This window comes from Oncorhynchus keta, chromosome 26 (genome assembly GCF_023373465.1).
Source record: "Oncorhynchus keta strain PuntledgeMale-10-30-2019 chromosome 26, Oket_V2, whole genome shotgun sequence".
Taxonomy (NCBI): domain Eukaryota; kingdom Metazoa; phylum Chordata; class Actinopteri; order Salmoniformes; family Salmonidae; genus Oncorhynchus; species Oncorhynchus keta.
The window spans coordinates 32,930,201-32,946,364 of NC_068446.1; the positions used below are offsets into that span (position 1 = coordinate 32,930,201).

Sequence of the window (16,164 nt, forward strand, 5' to 3'; positions counted from 1 at the left end):
GACACCTACTCATTCCAGGGTTTTTCTTTATTTTGATTATATTCTACATTGTAGAATAATAGTGAAGACATCACAACTATGAAATAACACATATGGAATCATGTAGTAACCAAAAAGAGTTAAACAAATCAAAACATGTTTTATTTTTGAGATTCTTCGAAGTAGCCACCCTTTGCCTAGATGACAGCTTTGCATACTGCTAGCATTCTCTCAACCAGCTTCATGAGGTGGTCACCTGTAATGCATTTCAATTAATAGTTGTGCCTTGATAAAAGTTAATTTGTGGAATTTCTTTCTTTCTTAATGTGTTTGAGCCAGTCAGTTGTGTTGTGACAAGGTAGTGGGGGTATACAGAAGATAGCTCTGTTTGGTAAAAGACCAAGTACATATTTTGGCAAGAACAGCTCAAATAAGCAAATAGAAACGACAGTCCATCATTACTTTAAGACATGAAGGTTGGTCAATGCGGAAAATTTCAAGGAACTTTGAAAAACCATCAAGCGCTATGATGGATGATGAAACTGGCTCTAATAAGGACCGCCACAGGAATGGAAGACCCAGAGTTGCCTCTGCTGCAGAGGATAAGTTACTTGGATTTGCCAGCCTTATAAATTGCAGCCCAAATAAATGCTTCACAGAGTTCAATTAACAGACACATCTCAACATCAACTGTTCAGAGGAGACTGTGTGAATCAGGCCTTCATGGTCGAATTACTGCAAAGAAACCACTACTAAATGACACTAATAAGAAGAAGAAGACACTTGTTTGGGCCAAGAAACACGAGCAATGGAGACTAGACCGGTGCAAATCTGTCCATTGATCAGACGAGTCCAAATTTGACATTTTTGGTTCCAACCACCGTGTCTTTGTGAGATGCAGAATAGGTGAACGGATGATCTCCTCATGTGTGGTTCCCTCCATGAAGCATGAAAGAGGAGGTGGGATGGTGTGGGGGTGCTTTGCTGGTGATCCAGTCAGTGATTTATTTAGAATTCAATGCACACTTAACCAGCTTGGTTACTAAAGCATTCTGCAGTGATACACCATACCATCTGGTTTAGTGGGACTATCATTTGTTTTTCAACAGGACAATGACCAAACACACCTCCAGGCTGTGTAAGGGCTATTTGACCAAGAAGGAAAGTGATGGAGTGCTAGATGACCTGACCTTCATAATCACCTATTCTCAACCCAATTGAGATGGTTTGGGATTAGTTGGACCGCAGAGTGAAGGAAAAGCAGTCAACAAGTGCTCAGCATATGTGGAAATTTAAGAATCTAAAAATGTGTTTAACACTTTATTGGTTACTACATGATTCCATATGTGTTATTTCATAGTTTTGATGTCTTCCCTATTATTCTACAATGTACAACATTGTAGAACTCTTGACTGGTACTCTGGTCTCTCTCTCTCTCTCAACTCAATTTCAATGTAAGGGCTTTATTGGCATGGGAAACATATGTTTAAATTGCCAAAGCAAGTGAAATAGATAATAAACAAAAGTGAAATAAACCATAAAACATTTACACATTGCACTCCCAAAAGTTAATATCTCTCTATGTCTCTCCACCTACCCCTTGCTCTCTGACAGCATGGGGTTCCTCCCTCCCCTCCCTCCCTCCCTCCCTCCCTCCCTCCCTCCCTCCCTCCCTCCCTCCCTCCCTCCCTCCCTCCCTCCCTCCCTCCCTCCCTCCCTCCCTCCCTCCCTCCCTCCCTCCCTCCCTCCCTCCCTCCCTCCCACTACAGATTATATTGTCTGCTGACAGGGGCTGGGTTTCCCGGCCTGCCCCACCCCTTTGCCCCCTGGGGGCCTGATGCCATGGGCCGGGGTGGGTGGATAACCCACGTGGCGTTATCGTCCGCTGGGATCTGTGTCCGTCTATGTCTGCCTGGCCGCTAGACGCTGGGGAACAGGATGTGAGAGGATCAACTGTAATCTCAAAGTGTGCTTTGTTCCACACAATCCCAGCACTAACTGTGCTCACTACCGCAGGGCAGCAGAGCACATTTACATGTGCCAACAATCACAGTACTATTGGCCATTAAAGAGAGTTGAGAGACAGATACAGAGAGGTTAGGATGAGGAACTGTTAAAGAGGCTTTAACCCATTATTGAGATGAGGATATGAGAATGGAAGGCTTTGCATATTGTTAATGTTGGGACGATCAGATATCCTCTGAGACTTGAATGAGTGGTTGAGTTACAGTTCAACCAGTACGTTGGATATCTAGGCAGCATACTACTGTTCCATATCAAACAAGATGTCAATAAACAAGATGTCACAAACAATCATTCTAACAATGACCTCAAATTAACTTCTTTCTAAGTTGCACAGTTAGATGAGGTCTTGAACTGTACTGACTCATTATAGGATTTTCCATTAAAGGAGTTTGATGGATTCTGGCTCGTTTTTTGACAGTGTCATCATTGTGTCGAAATCTTTATCCTCACCTGGGGGAAGACAGATGGGAGAAGTGTAGGCAAGGCACATGAACAGTGTTCAAACTGTAAGTCTTATGTCCATGTCTTGGAGGCAGATTGGTTGGCTTCCCAGCATTTAAAATCATTGAACCCAAATGACCCCATATTGTTGTTCAGTTCTAATGACAACTTAACTCTTTCTCTCCTCATCATCACTCTATGGAACAGAGGTTAAGACTCATTATTTTTTCGACTGCCGAAGTGTGTTACAATGTGAGTACATCCAGTATGTAGTTCTGGTTAAAAAAATTTTTATTTTATTGTAAAGGAACATGGCTGCGCTAATTCCTCTCGCTGCAAACCTCACGGACCACAACATTGTCCATCATTTTCTCTGAGCTCTGAGGTTCATAGCAACTGTACATAAAGCGGAACGGAGAACAGTAGTACAGGGTATATTAGTCGGGGGGTTGGTATACAAAGCAGGGGTTTTCCTTCAAAGAATGGTGAACCATACTGTTCAACTGCAGCACCTCGTGACTACCAGCAGGTGCCACTGTTTTCTTTGTTCCAAATGAATGATTACATTTGTGCTGTACATTATGGGCTCTCTCTGTGCCTAAAGCTGCAATATGTCACTTTTTGGGCAATTAATCGAAATTCACATAGAAATGTGAGTTATAGATCTGTCATTCTCATTGAAATTAAAGTCTAATAAGTTCTATGTGCGCTATTTCTATGCTTCCTGTTCTTAAGTTTCGGTTTTGTGTTTTTTACTTTCAGTTTTGTACACCAGCTTCAAACAGCTGAAAATACAATATTTTTGGTTTTGGAAAATATATTTCAGTGAGATTTAGATGGTAAAATTATTCTCTACACTATACTTGCCTGTTTTGTCACATAAACTGAAATTAGGTGAACTATAAAAAAATGTGCAACCAGGAAATGGGGAAGAAATTTCTGCATAGTGTACCTTTTAATGGATGACTACAACGATATAACTGTTCTATAGCTGTAATGCGTCCATGCTATAAGCAACACACTCCTCCTCTCTCCTTCTTCCCCCTTTCTCCTCACTCCCTCCTCCTCTCTTATTCTCCTCCCTCTATCCTCCTCCTTTCTCCTTCTCTTCCCTCTCCTCCTCCTCTCTCATCCTCCCTTTCTCCTCCTCCACCTCCTCTCATCCTCCCTTTCTCCTCCTCCACCTCCTCTCCTCTTCCCTATCTCCACCTCCTCTCTCCTTTTCCTTACTCCTACTCCTCCCTCTCTCCTCTTCTTTCTCTCCTCCCTTTCTCCTCCTCCACCTCCTCCTCCTCTCTGAGTGCATGTCAGAGACAGGGTCTTAAGTCTTTCCTCTCCAGAAGCCAAGGCTGTCCCCCTCTCTTTTACAGACTCTGGGCTTGTGTGTAGAGGCCACTGGTCTACTCTGCTGGGCTCAGTGTGTGTGTGTGTGTGTGTGTGTGTGTGTGTGTGTGTGTGTGTGTGTGTGTGTGTGTGTGTGTGTGTGTGTGTGTGTGTGTGTGTGTGTGTGTGTGTGTGTGTGTGTGTGTGTGTGTGTGTGTGTCTGTGTGTTCTGCCTCTGCTTTGCCTGGGTTCCCACCCTGATTCTGTCCGGGACCGCTTCCCTCTCCCCCTCTTCCCCACTCCCCCCTACCCAGCTCTCTTTCCTTATCCCGCTCTCCTCTCCCCAACTCCCTCTCCTCTCCCCCTCTCCCCAGCTCCCTCTCCTCTCCCACTCTTCCCCGCTCCCCCCTACCCAACTCTCTTTCCTTATCCCACTCTCCTCTCCCCAACTCCCCCTCCTCTCCCCCTCTCCCCAGCTCCCTCTCCTCTCCCCCTCTTCCCCGCTCCCCCCTACCCAACTCTCTTTCCTTACCGCGCTCTCCTCTCCCCAACTCCCCCTCCTCTCCCCCTCTCCCCAGCTCCCTCTCCTCACCCCCTCTTCCCCGCTCCCCCTACCTAGCTCTCTTTCTTTTCCCAGCTCTCCTCTCCCCAGCTTCTCCTCCTCTCCCCCTCTCCCCAGCTTCTCCTCCTCTCCCCCTCTACCCAGCTTCTCCTCCTCTCCCCCTCTACCCAGCTTCTCCTCCTCTCCCCAGCTCCCCTCCTCTCTGCCTTTCCCCAGCTCCCCTCCTCTCCTCTCCTCCTCTCCCCAGCTCCCCTCCTCTCTGCATTTCCCCAGCTCCCCCTCCTCTCTTCTCCTCCTCTCCCCAGCTCCCCCTCCTCTCCTCTCCTCCTCTCCCCAGCTCCCCCTCCTCTCTTCTCCTCCTCTCCCCAGCTCCCCCTCCTCTCCTCTCCTCCTCTCCCCAGCTCCCCTCCTCTCTGCCTTTCCCCAGCTCCCCTCCTCTCCTCTCCTCCTCTCCCCAGCTCCCCTCCTCTCTGCCTTTCCCCAGCTCCCCCTCCTCTCCCCTGCTCCCCTGCTCCCCATCCCCCCTCCCAGCTTCTCCTCCTCTCCCCCTCTACCCAGCTTCTCCTCCTCTCCCCAGCTCCCCCTCCTCTGCCCTGCTCCCCTGCTCCCCATCCTCTCCCCCTCTCCCTGCGCTCCACCCCAGAGCAGTGATTAAGTCATTGCTGTGCTCTGTGACTTACTAGGACAGCTCTCTGTCTGGTCCTCTGACCCTCTGTCCCCCCATCACCTACTGAGCTCCAAACACAGGATCTACAGAGACATCACACTACCAGTCCAGAGGCATGGTTAGTTGTAGTGTTTCCACTCACTACCACTTCCAGGCAGTCCAGAGCAGAGAAATGGTTAGTTGTCGTGTTTCCACTCCCAGGCAGTCCAGTGTCAAGGCCAGGAGCTCACCAAAAAGACAGGCAAGGGGCTGGCTGTAACCTCAGTATGTATGAACCGGCTGTCGTTTCTACGGTGACTCTCCCCAATGTGTCCTTTCTGTGTCCTTTTGTGCCCTCTTTTCCTCCCTGGTCAGCAACATCAACATAGGCCTGGCGTGGCGGGGACGCTGAGCCCAGAGGGGTCACAAGGAGAGTGTTGCTAGTGTAGCCTAGCACTGCCAGTATTCTCTCAGGTTGTAAATCTCCTTTGCTGTGTCATGTACATTTTTTTAGTGGTGCGCTCTCCTCCGCTTTAAACACAGATTGTCGTTAAAGCGGCCGGCCACCACATCCAGAAATCTTTGGGTCCATTTGGGACGTATGAAAGACGCGCGGAGACCAGGCAGTGGTCAGCTGATGTGAAGGCCATACTCTCACACCCACTCTCTCCATTCAGGGTGTATTCCTCCGTACAGGGTGTATATCTCCGTACAGGGTGTATAGCTCCGTACCGGGTGTATATCTCCGTACAGGGTGTATTCCTCCGTACAGGGTGTATATCTCCGTACAGGGTGTATTCCTCCGTACAGGGTGTATTCCTCCGTACAGGGTGTATTCCTCCGTACAGGGTGTATATCTCCATACAGGGTGTATTCTTCCGTACAGGGTGTATTCCTCCGTACAGGGTGTATAGCTCCGTACAGGGTGTATTCCTCCGTACAGGGTGTATTCCTCCGTACAGGGTGTATAGCTCCGTACAGGGTGTATTCCTCCGTACAGGGTGTATTCCTCTGTACAGGGTGTATATCTCCGTACAGGGTGTATTCCTCCGTACAGGGTGTATTCCTCCGTACAGGGTGTATTCCTCCATACAGGGTGTATTCCTCCGTACAGGGTGTATTCTTCCGTACAGGGTGTATTGCTCCGTACAGGGTGTATTCCTCCGTACAGGGTGTATAGCTCCGTACAGGGTGTATTCCTCCGTACAGGGTGTATTCCTCCGTACAGGGTGTATAGGGTGTATATCTCCGTACAGGGTGTATTCCTCTCCATACAGGGTGTATTCCTCCAGGGTGTATTCTCCGTACAGGGTGTATTCTCCGTACAGGGTGTATTCCTCCGTACAGGGTGTATATCTCCGGGTGTACAGGGTGTATTCCTCCATACAGGGTGTATTCCTCCATTATTCCGTCCGTACAGGGTGTATTCCTCCGTACAGGGTGTATTCCTCCGTACAGGGTGTATTCCTCCATTCAGGGTGTATTCCTCCGGGTGTATATCAGGGTGTATATTCCTCCGTACAGGGTGTATATCTCCGTACAGGGTGTATATCTCCGTACAGGGTGTATTCCTCCGTACAGGGTGTATTCCTCCGTACAGGGTGTATTCCTCCGTACAGGGTGTATTCCTCCGTACAGGGTGTATTGTATTCCTCCGTACAGGGTGTATTCCTCCGTACAGGGTGTATATCTCCGTACAGGGTGTATATCTCCGTACAGGGTGTATTCCTCCGTACAGGGTGTATATCTCCGTACAGGGTGTATATCTCCGTACAGGGTGTATATCTCCGTACAGGGTGTATATCTCCGTACAGGGTGTATTCCTCCGTACAGGGTGTATTCCTCCGTACAGGGTGTATATCTCCGTACAGGGTGTATTCCTCCGTACAGGGTGTATTCCTCCGTACAGGGTGTATATCTCCGTACAGGGTGTATTCCTCCGTACAGGGTGTATTCCTCCGTACAGGGTGTATTCCTCCGTACAGGGTGTATTCCTCCGTACAGGGTGTATATCCCGTACAGGGTGTATATCTCCGTACAGGGTGTATATCTCCGTACAGGGTGTATTCCTCCGTACAGGGTGTATATCTCCGTACAGGGTGTATATCTCCGTACAGGGTGTATTCCTCCGTACAGGGTGTATATCTCCGTACAGGGTGTATTCCTCCGTACAGGGTGTATTCCTCCGTACAGGGTGTATATCTCCGTACAGGGTGTATTCCTCCGTACAGGGTGTATAGCTCCGTACAGGGTGTATAGCTCCCTACAGGGTGTATAGCTCCGTACAGGGTGTAGTGAGCGGTCCTGTATGGCCACAGGATGTTAACTGATAACTGCTCTCAGGGAAGAGCTTGAGCCTTCCTTCCTTCTCCTTCTGTCCATATTGGACACTGTCACAGACACTTGCCACTAAACTCCATTGGACAGATGGTTTAATATTTCTCTATTCTTCTCCCCAGACCATTCCAAGTTCATTGAGGTTTTTATGGTTCGTCCAATTTTCCACTGACAGCCTACAAGGCTACCCCAGGGTGGTTCCTCCTGGAATCCTGTCAGGGCGATGGGGCCTGGTGCCTCTTTAGCCTTTTTCTCTTTCATAAACCACATGCCTGTTCAACAAGTAGGAGCTCCCCAAGGGCATGGGAGTACAGTACACAACTCCCAATCATAGAGTAGATGTACTGGAGCATCATGCCCAACACAGCATGAAACATCTATCTTCTCAAAACACAATCAACCACCTCACGGGTCAATGATGAAACTACTCATCAAACTACATCAAACCTTTCACTCACTGAGACGCAGAGGCTCAAACACACAAATGGAGCATCAGAAATCTCACAGTTGTAGCATCGAACATCTCCTCCATGGAAGCAGTATTAAAGTTTCTCACTGCTTGCTAGTCCAAGCATCAAGCAACTCCCTCACTCACTCACACAGCATAAAACACAACCTTTAAAACCCTAGGGTTGGGTCTTGCGTCTGTCGTCAAACAGTCAGATTCAATGAGGACGTAAACCAGTTGTAGAGTTAGAGTTAGAAACGTGTATTAAAGTTTCACTTCACAATTATACAAATGAAATCACATGTATTTATTACGTGCGCCGAATACAACTGGTGTAGACTTGACTGTGACATGCTTACTTAAGAGGCCTTTCCAACAAAGCAGAGTTAAAAATTAAGAAAATGTGCTAATAAAATACAAGAGCTGACAATAAAAAATACAGATTTTAGAAATAACATTGTGCAGTCAAAGTCAAAACATGATACAACGAAAGTTGTCCAGCAGTAGTAAATGTTGATATCATTATCTAATGAATAATGCAGATTCCCAGTTAATATCATTATCTAATGTTTAATGCAGATTCCCAGTTAATATCATTATCTAATGTATAATGCAGATTCCCAGTTAATATCATTATCTAATGTATAATACAGATTCCCAGTTAATATCATTGTCTAATGGATAATGCAGATTCCCAGTTAATATAATTAACTAATGGATAATGCAGATTCCCAGTTGATATCATTAACTAATGGATAATGCAGATTCCCAGTTGATATCATTAACTAATGGATAATGCAGATTCCCAGTTGATATCATTAACTAATGGATAATGCAGATTCCAAGTTGATATCATTGTCTAATGGATAATGCAGATTCCCAGTTGATATCATTAACTAATGGATAATGCAGATTCCCAGTTAATATCATTAACTAATGGATCATGCAGATTCCAAGTTGATATCATTGTCTAATGGATAATGCAGATTCCCAGTTGATATCATTGTCTAATGTATAATGCAGATTCCCAGTTAATATCATTATCTAATGTATAATACAGATTCCAAGTTGATATCATTGTCTAATGGATAATGCAGATTCCCAGTTAATATCATTAACTAATGGATAATGCAGATTCCCAGTTGATATCATTAACTAATGGATAATGCAGATTCCAAGTTGATATCATTGTCTAATGGATAATGCAGATTCCCAGTTGATATCATTAACTAATGGATAATGCAGATTCCCAGTTAATATCATTAACTAATGGATAATGCAGTTTCCAAGTTGATATCATTGTCTAATGGATAATGCAGATTCCCAGTTGATATCATTGTCTAATGTATAATGCAGATTCCCAGTTAATATCATTATCTAATGTATAATACAGATTCCAAGTTGATATCATCGTCTAATGGATAATGCAGATTCCCAGTTGATATCATTAACTAATGGATAATGCAGATTCCAAGTTGATATCATTGTCTAATGGATAATGCAGATTCCCAGTTGATATCATTGTCTAATGTATAATGCAGATTCCCAGTTAATATCATTATCTAATGTATAATACAGATTCCAAGTTGATATCATTGTCTAATGGATAATGCAGAATTCCCAGTTCATATTATTGTCTGGTGGATAATGTAGATTCCCAGTTGATATCATTGTCTAGAGGATAATGCAGTTTACCACTAACATAGCTTTCCATTGTGCTTAGAATCACTGCAGGAGAATATTTTTTATATCAATGTTTTATTGAACCTTTATTTGACCTTTATTTAACCTTGAGGGTCCTGCTCTCCTACCATTACTAGGTTCAGCCCTCTTAAGGCATCCACATGCCTCACAGCCAAAACAGTTTGGAACAGATCTTGCAAGGATTATGATGACATTTTGTGACGTTTTTGTTCAATTTGGATTTACAACAAGTATTTTTGGGGCCGATTGGGCACACAACATTTTTTCTTGAGGCAAGCTGAAGTCAGTAGCTGAAGTCTACGCCCCCTCATTGGTGATTGGTCTACAGTAGAGATTCTTCATTGAAGTGCCTGTTGTCATTCAGGCTGTATCACATCCGGCCGTGATTGGGAGTCCCATAGGGCGGCACACAATTGGCCCAGTGTCATCAGGAGAGGCCGTCATTGTAAATAAGAATTTGCTCTTAACTGACATGCCTAGTTAAATAAAGGTTAAATAAAAATACTACACCAAACATCCTAGTTAGAAGCAAAATTGTGCGACTAAGATCCCCTCGGCAAAAACGTCAAAATTAATGACAGATATCTTGAGTTATACTATTTTGAGGATGTGTTTTCTGGCTACGGCATCTCAAAATGGACAAACAGTACTACAGCCGCTTTTTTATTTTAGGCAACTGAGGAGTCAATGTGTAAGACTGACCAAAAAGGCTAAATAGGCTGAATATTATGTAACCACTTTTTATGACTGCAAGGGAAACTTAGCTAAAGTCTGGAAAACTGTCTAATCTCTAAAGGGTTGCACTTCCTCCTCGCTGCCCCAAACAATTAATTCAGACTGGTCGTCAAGTTTGGGAACCACTGATCTATGTGACAGAACTCAGGCCATCGTGGTTGAGGGGGTGAAGTCCGCATTTCGTGAAGTACATGTAGGTGTTCGGCAGGGGTCGATTCAAGGACCTGTTCTTTTCACTATGTATATACATGCTTGGTCAATGATAGTACAATGTGTGCAATTGCTCCAACTGCTGACCTGTCTGTGACAAGGCTACAGTCCAATTTTGCAGCAGTGCAGAAAGCCCTAATTAAACTAGTGCTTAATACAGGAAAAACTAAATACATGTTGTTTTCAAGTTCTCGTAAGATTGTCTCAGATGGATTAGGCCTTCATTCGTTGGCTGGTTCTATAATTGACCTAGTCTGTCATACATGATACCTTGGTATTTGGATTGATAAAGATTTATAGTTTAAAAAACATACAAATGAGTTTGTTAAGAAACTAAGATTTAAAGTGGCCTTTTACAAAAACAGATATTTTCGCTCTCTAGTCAGCAGGAAGTAGATTGTGCTGTCAAACTTTCTATCAGTTCTTGCTTATGGTGATACTATTTATTAAAGTACAGCTGCCTCTTCTCTTAAACTCCTGGATGCCATTTGTCATCTTTTTATCCCAGGAGACAGTTTTATTACTCATCACTCTATTCTTTACCAAAAGGTTGGCTGAACCTCTTTGAAGTCATTTAGATCACATGATTACGCTCTTTTTGTTCACAAAGCCCTGTTCAAGCTTCCGACTTACTTAACTTCACTATTAAGATGTTAAAGTACGTTCACAGGGTTGGTTAACTCTGGAGACTCCTTAGGCTTTATACATAGAGGTAGTGTCCCTGGGGCAGTTTAGAGAGATGCCTTAGTGTCCCTGGGGCAGTTTAGAGAGATGCCTTAGTGTCCCTGGGGCAGTTTAGAGAGATGCCTTAGTGTCCCTGGGGCAGTTTAGAGAGATGCCTTAGTGTCCCTGGGGCAGTTTAGAGAGATGCCTTAGTGTCCCTGGGGCAGTTTAGAGAGATGCCTTAGTGTCCCTGGGGCAGTTTAGAGAGATGCCTTAGTGTCCCTGGGGCAGTTTAGAGAGATGCCTTAGTGTCCCTGGGGCAGTTTAGAGAGATGCCTTAGTGTCCCTGGGGCAGTTTAGAGAGATGCCTTAGTGTCCCTGGGGCAGTTTAGAGAGATACCTTAGTGTCCCTGGGGCAGTTTAGGGAGATGCCTTCGTGTCCCTGGGGCAGTTTAGAGAGATGACTTAGTGTCCCTGGGGCAGTTTAGAGAGATGCCTTAGTGTCCCTGGGGCAGTTTAGAGAGATGCCTTAGTGTCCCTGGGGCAGTTTAGAGAGATGCCTTAGTGTCCCTGGGGCAGTTTAGAGAGATGCCTTAGTGTCCCTGGGGCAGTTTAGAGAGATGCCTTAGTGTCCCTGGGGCAGTTTAGAGAGATGCCTTAGTGTCCCTGGGGCAGTTTAGAGAGATGCCTTAGTGTCCCTGGGGCAGTTTAGAGAGATGCCTTCGTGTCCCTGGGGCAGTTTAGAGAGATGTCTTAGTGTCCCTGGGGCAGTTTAGAGAGATGCCTTAGTGTCCCTGGGGCAGTTTAGAGAGATGCCTTAGTGTCCCTGGGGCAGTTTAGAGAGATGCCTTAGTGTCCCTGGGGCAGTTTAGAGAGATGCCTTAGTGTCCCTGGGGCAGTTTAGAGAGATGCCTTAGTGTCCCTGGGGCAGTTTAGAAAGTGGAAAGAGGAATGTAATGAACAATGTGTCTGTTTTAGTTGATTCACTTTTGTGGAGTTATGTTTGTCTGTATTTGACTTGTTTTATATTGTATTAGATTAATATGAATATTGTATATGCAGGGCTCCTTGAAAAAGAGACACTGGTCTCAATGGTGACTCCCTGCTAAAATAAAGGTCAAATTAAAGGAAATGTTTTCAAGTGAATGTCCTTTAAGGGAGTATGCGAGCACACTTGTTTGGTTCTCCTAGCTGAGCTCGGCTAGGCACCAGCCGAACTGAAGCATGTTGACGCCTTTAACGTTAGTTGACAGTTCCAGACCCAACAGGGGAGGGGGTGTCAACCAATACCATTTCCCCCATGAGATGTGTTAGTGCAGGCTGAATGGGCCCAGAAACAGGCCTGCATCTATGGCACAGGGAACCAACCTTCTTACCCTGGAAACGTCATACTCCATTCTGTTTTTACCATTGTACTGCCCCGCCATGTGTGTGTGTTCGTTGTGTGTGTGTGTGTGTGTCTGTGGGCATGTGTTTTTATGCGATTCTGTGTGTTTGTGTGTCTGTATGTGTGAGATGAAGGTGGCTGAGAGTGACCATAAGCTGGCAGGGCATAACTCTGTTGGTAACTAGTAAGGCTGGTGTTTGTGAGTCAGTCCCCATACAGTACATACATCAGGCAGTGAGCAGGCAGGGCATTAGCAGCAGTCATGGCCGGGCTTATCTCCAGCAGCACAGACTAGCAGCTTCCACTGGATGTGACCACAGTGTTTGGGGCTGTAAAATAATGTCAAATAAGCAGTGATTTTGCATCTAGCAAGTTTCTAAATTGTTAAATATTTATTTGCTTAGCCAAATAACGTATAACTTTTCACATTTGAGATTTGTCATGTTTTTTTTCCTGTAATTTGGCTTTATTGCAATATGCAGTGGTCAATATCATTTTCCCTTCCCTCATGCTGGTAGCCTGGTACAGTAGGCCTGCTCTGCCTTATGGACCAGACAGCAGAAAGTACATATCGGTCTGATGATCATAAAATCTCCTGGATATCTGAAATACTTGATTAATATTGTTTACATGATATGGAACACACATTTGAGTAAGAAGAAAACACAACCATACATTCTACAGAATGATGTTACACGCCAAGTATGTTACGTAAAGAAACAGAAACATCCATGTAAAACATAAATATATCCCCTTTAAGGCCCAATAAACCCAATGGTTTGTCACTAGTAGCATTTGTTCTCCTTCCACCCTCTACCCTTTCTCTCTGAGGCCCAGAGCCCCTCTACCCTCTCTCTCTGAGGCCCAGAGCCCCGAAAACCCTCTCTCTCTCTGAGGCCCAGAGGCCTTCTACCCTTTCTCTCTGAGGCCCAGAGCCCCTCTACCCTCTCTCTGAGGCCCAGAGCCCCTCTACCCTCTCTCTTTGAGGCCCAGAGCCCCTCTACCCTGAGGCCCAGAGCCCCTCTACCCTCTCTCTGAGGCCCAGAGCCCCTCTACTGAGGCCCAGAGCCCCTCTACCCTCTCTCTGAGGCCCAGAGGCCCCTCTTTCTCTCTGAGGCCCAGAGCCCCTCTACCCTCTCTCTTTCTCTCTTTGAGGCCCAGAGCCCTCTACCCTCTCTCTCTTTGAGGCCCAGAGGCCCCTCTACCCTTTCTCTCTGAGGCCCAGAGCCCCTCTCCCTCTGAGGCCCAGAGCCCCTCTACCCTCTCTCTGAGGCCCAGGCCCAGAGGCCCAGAGGCCTCTACCCTTTTCTCTCTGAGGCCCAGAGCCCCTGAGGCCCAGAGCCCCTCTACCCTCTCTCTTTGAGGCCCAGAGCCCCTCTACCCTCTCTCTTTGAGGCCCAGAGCCCCTCTACCCTCTCTCTGAGGCCCAGAGCCCCTCTACCCTCTCTCTGAGGCCCAGAGCCCCTCTACCCTCTCTCTCTGAGGCCCAGAGGCCCTCTACCCTTTCTCTCTGAGGCCCAGAGCCCCTCTACCCTCTCGCTGAGGCCCAGAGCCCCTCTACCCTCTCTCTTTGAGGCCCAGAGCCCCTCTACCCTCTCTCTTTGAGGCCCAGAGCCCCTTTCTCTCTCTCTGAGGCCCACACCCTCTCTCCCACATGAAGGACTACTCAGGGGACACCTGGGTAACTCACTGTGACAGCACAGCATCCAAGGCCCCTTTTGGAGCACAGTAGCCTTTTAAAGATTGAGCACTCCCTACTGACAATTGGACAGCACTGTCTGGGGGATGTATACTTGAAAAGGGATGGTAGAAAAAAGCATTTGTATTATCAGTCTTGAACAGTTCCTCTCATCGGAGGAAATACTATGTCATACCTGCATCACTTTTGTCTGTTGACTGTCCTCTGTCCGAACTTGTGCATGCATACATGGCCTATACCAGTAATGCTGAAGTCCTAACCACTGCAAGTGTACTGTAGAGAGAGAGAACACCAGGCTCCTAGAGAGAGAGAGAGAGAGGGAGAAGGGAAGTAACTGCACCAGACAGCCAGACAGACCTGCAAATCACAGCTGTAGTAATGTGGGCATGCAGTACAAGGTGCTCGAGGAGAGGAATTCAGCACTGTGGACAGCACCTAGCTACAGTACTCTCCTCTCCCCACTCGGCCTAGAATCACAGCATTGCACACTTGGAGGCTGTCCTTGAGTACTTGTGGTCTGATGCTGTGACCATCTTCTTACCAAGGTGCAGGAGGGACCGGAGGTAGGAGGGAGGGAAGCCAGGGAGGTCTTGCCTGGACGATTGTGCCTGATTTCTTTAACTAGAGATCATCAAGTCAAAATAGAGCAACAAGGTCATAGTACACAAGCTTCTATGACGTTCTGTTGTCATCGCTGTAATTCTACAATTATTTAATGTCCCTAACCTCTCTACCTCTTCTCAGGTAGCCGGGAAGCTGCGTTCACGTACGCCATCACGGCCGCCGGCGTAGCCCATGCCATCACGGCGGCGTGTAGCCAGGGAAACCTGAGCCAGTGTGGCTGTGACCGGGAGAAGCAGGGTTACTATAACCAGGAAGAGGGCTGGAAGTGGGGAGGCTGCTCGGCAGACATCAAGTACGGCGTAGAGTTCTCCAGGAGGTTCGTGGACGCCCGCGAGATCAAGAAGACCACGCGCCGGCTGATGAACCTCCACAACAATGAGGCAGGGAGAAAGGTAAACACCCACATAGAAGAAATGCATCTTTATCTTTTTAGATCAGTGTGTGTGTGTGTGTGTGTGTGTGTGTGTGTGTGTGTGTGTGTGTGTGTGTGTGTGTGTGTGTGTGTGTGTGTGTGTGTGTGTGTGTGTGTGTGTGTGTGTGTGTGTGTGTGCACACGCTCGTTCACTCGTGTATGTGCACGCGCGTCCATGTGTAAGCACCCCAGCCCAGATAAAGAATGGAACCTACAGAGTGGTGGCGGCAACCCCTAAATGGGGGTCGTGCTGATTGACAGTTAGCCTCTCAGCAGCCTGTTTTGCTTTAGCTCAATTACATTTTTTTCCCCTACTATAATGTGGGGTGTTTTTCTCTTGGAGATCTGGCACACTTCTCCTGTGGTGGTGGTGGTGGTGGTAGTGGTGGTGGTGGTGGTAGTGGTGGTGGTGGTGGTGGTGGTGGTGGTGGTGGTGGTGGTGGTGGTGGTGGTGGTGGTGGTGGTGGTGTGGTCCTGGGCTATGTTTGTTTGTTATTAGTCATCCCAGAACAAAGAACAACATGAATCATAACAGAGAGACAGAGAGAGCAAGAAAGTGAGAGAAAGAGAGAGAGAGCAAGAGAGAGTAAGAGAGAGCATGCCTGCCTGGGCTTCTCTGGCGTTCTGGTGATAAATGGATCTAATGAATAAGCGGAGCGGAGCGAGGACGGTAGCCGGCTGCCAGATGGAGTTCTGCCATGGCCCTCCATCCAGCCCTTTCATGGAATTATGAAGTGTAAAGTCAGGAACAGGATATTATTGCAGGTCTCTCAGCCGTACCAAAAACACAGCACTGCCATTTCACTGCGCCCATTCAGTTTCTGAAAGCACAGCGACAATGCCGGAGTTAACGCAGGCAGACTGATATGAGGGGATCGTAGTCAGATGACCTGTCTGAGTCTGAGTTAAGCCTGGCAGAGGTTTGGTACAGAGGATGGGATTCAATCAAACACACGCTGTGGAAACAGG

General features: G+C 46.7%; 1 protein-coding gene across 2 annotated transcripts in view; it reads left to right on the top strand.

Moving 5' to 3' along the window:
* LOC118359269 (protein Wnt-7b) overlaps window positions 1-16,164 on the top strand; it is a 56,967-nt gene that overhangs the window by 29,893 nt on the left and 10,910 nt on the right. For both annotated transcript variants that reach the window (XM_052480564.1, XM_052480563.1), the window contains exon 3: window positions 14,904-15,175. In XM_052480564.1, coding sequence (XP_052336524.1) covers window positions 14,904-15,175 — 272 coding nt within the window. The remainder of the gene's footprint in view (window positions 1-14,903; window positions 15,176-16,164) is intronic.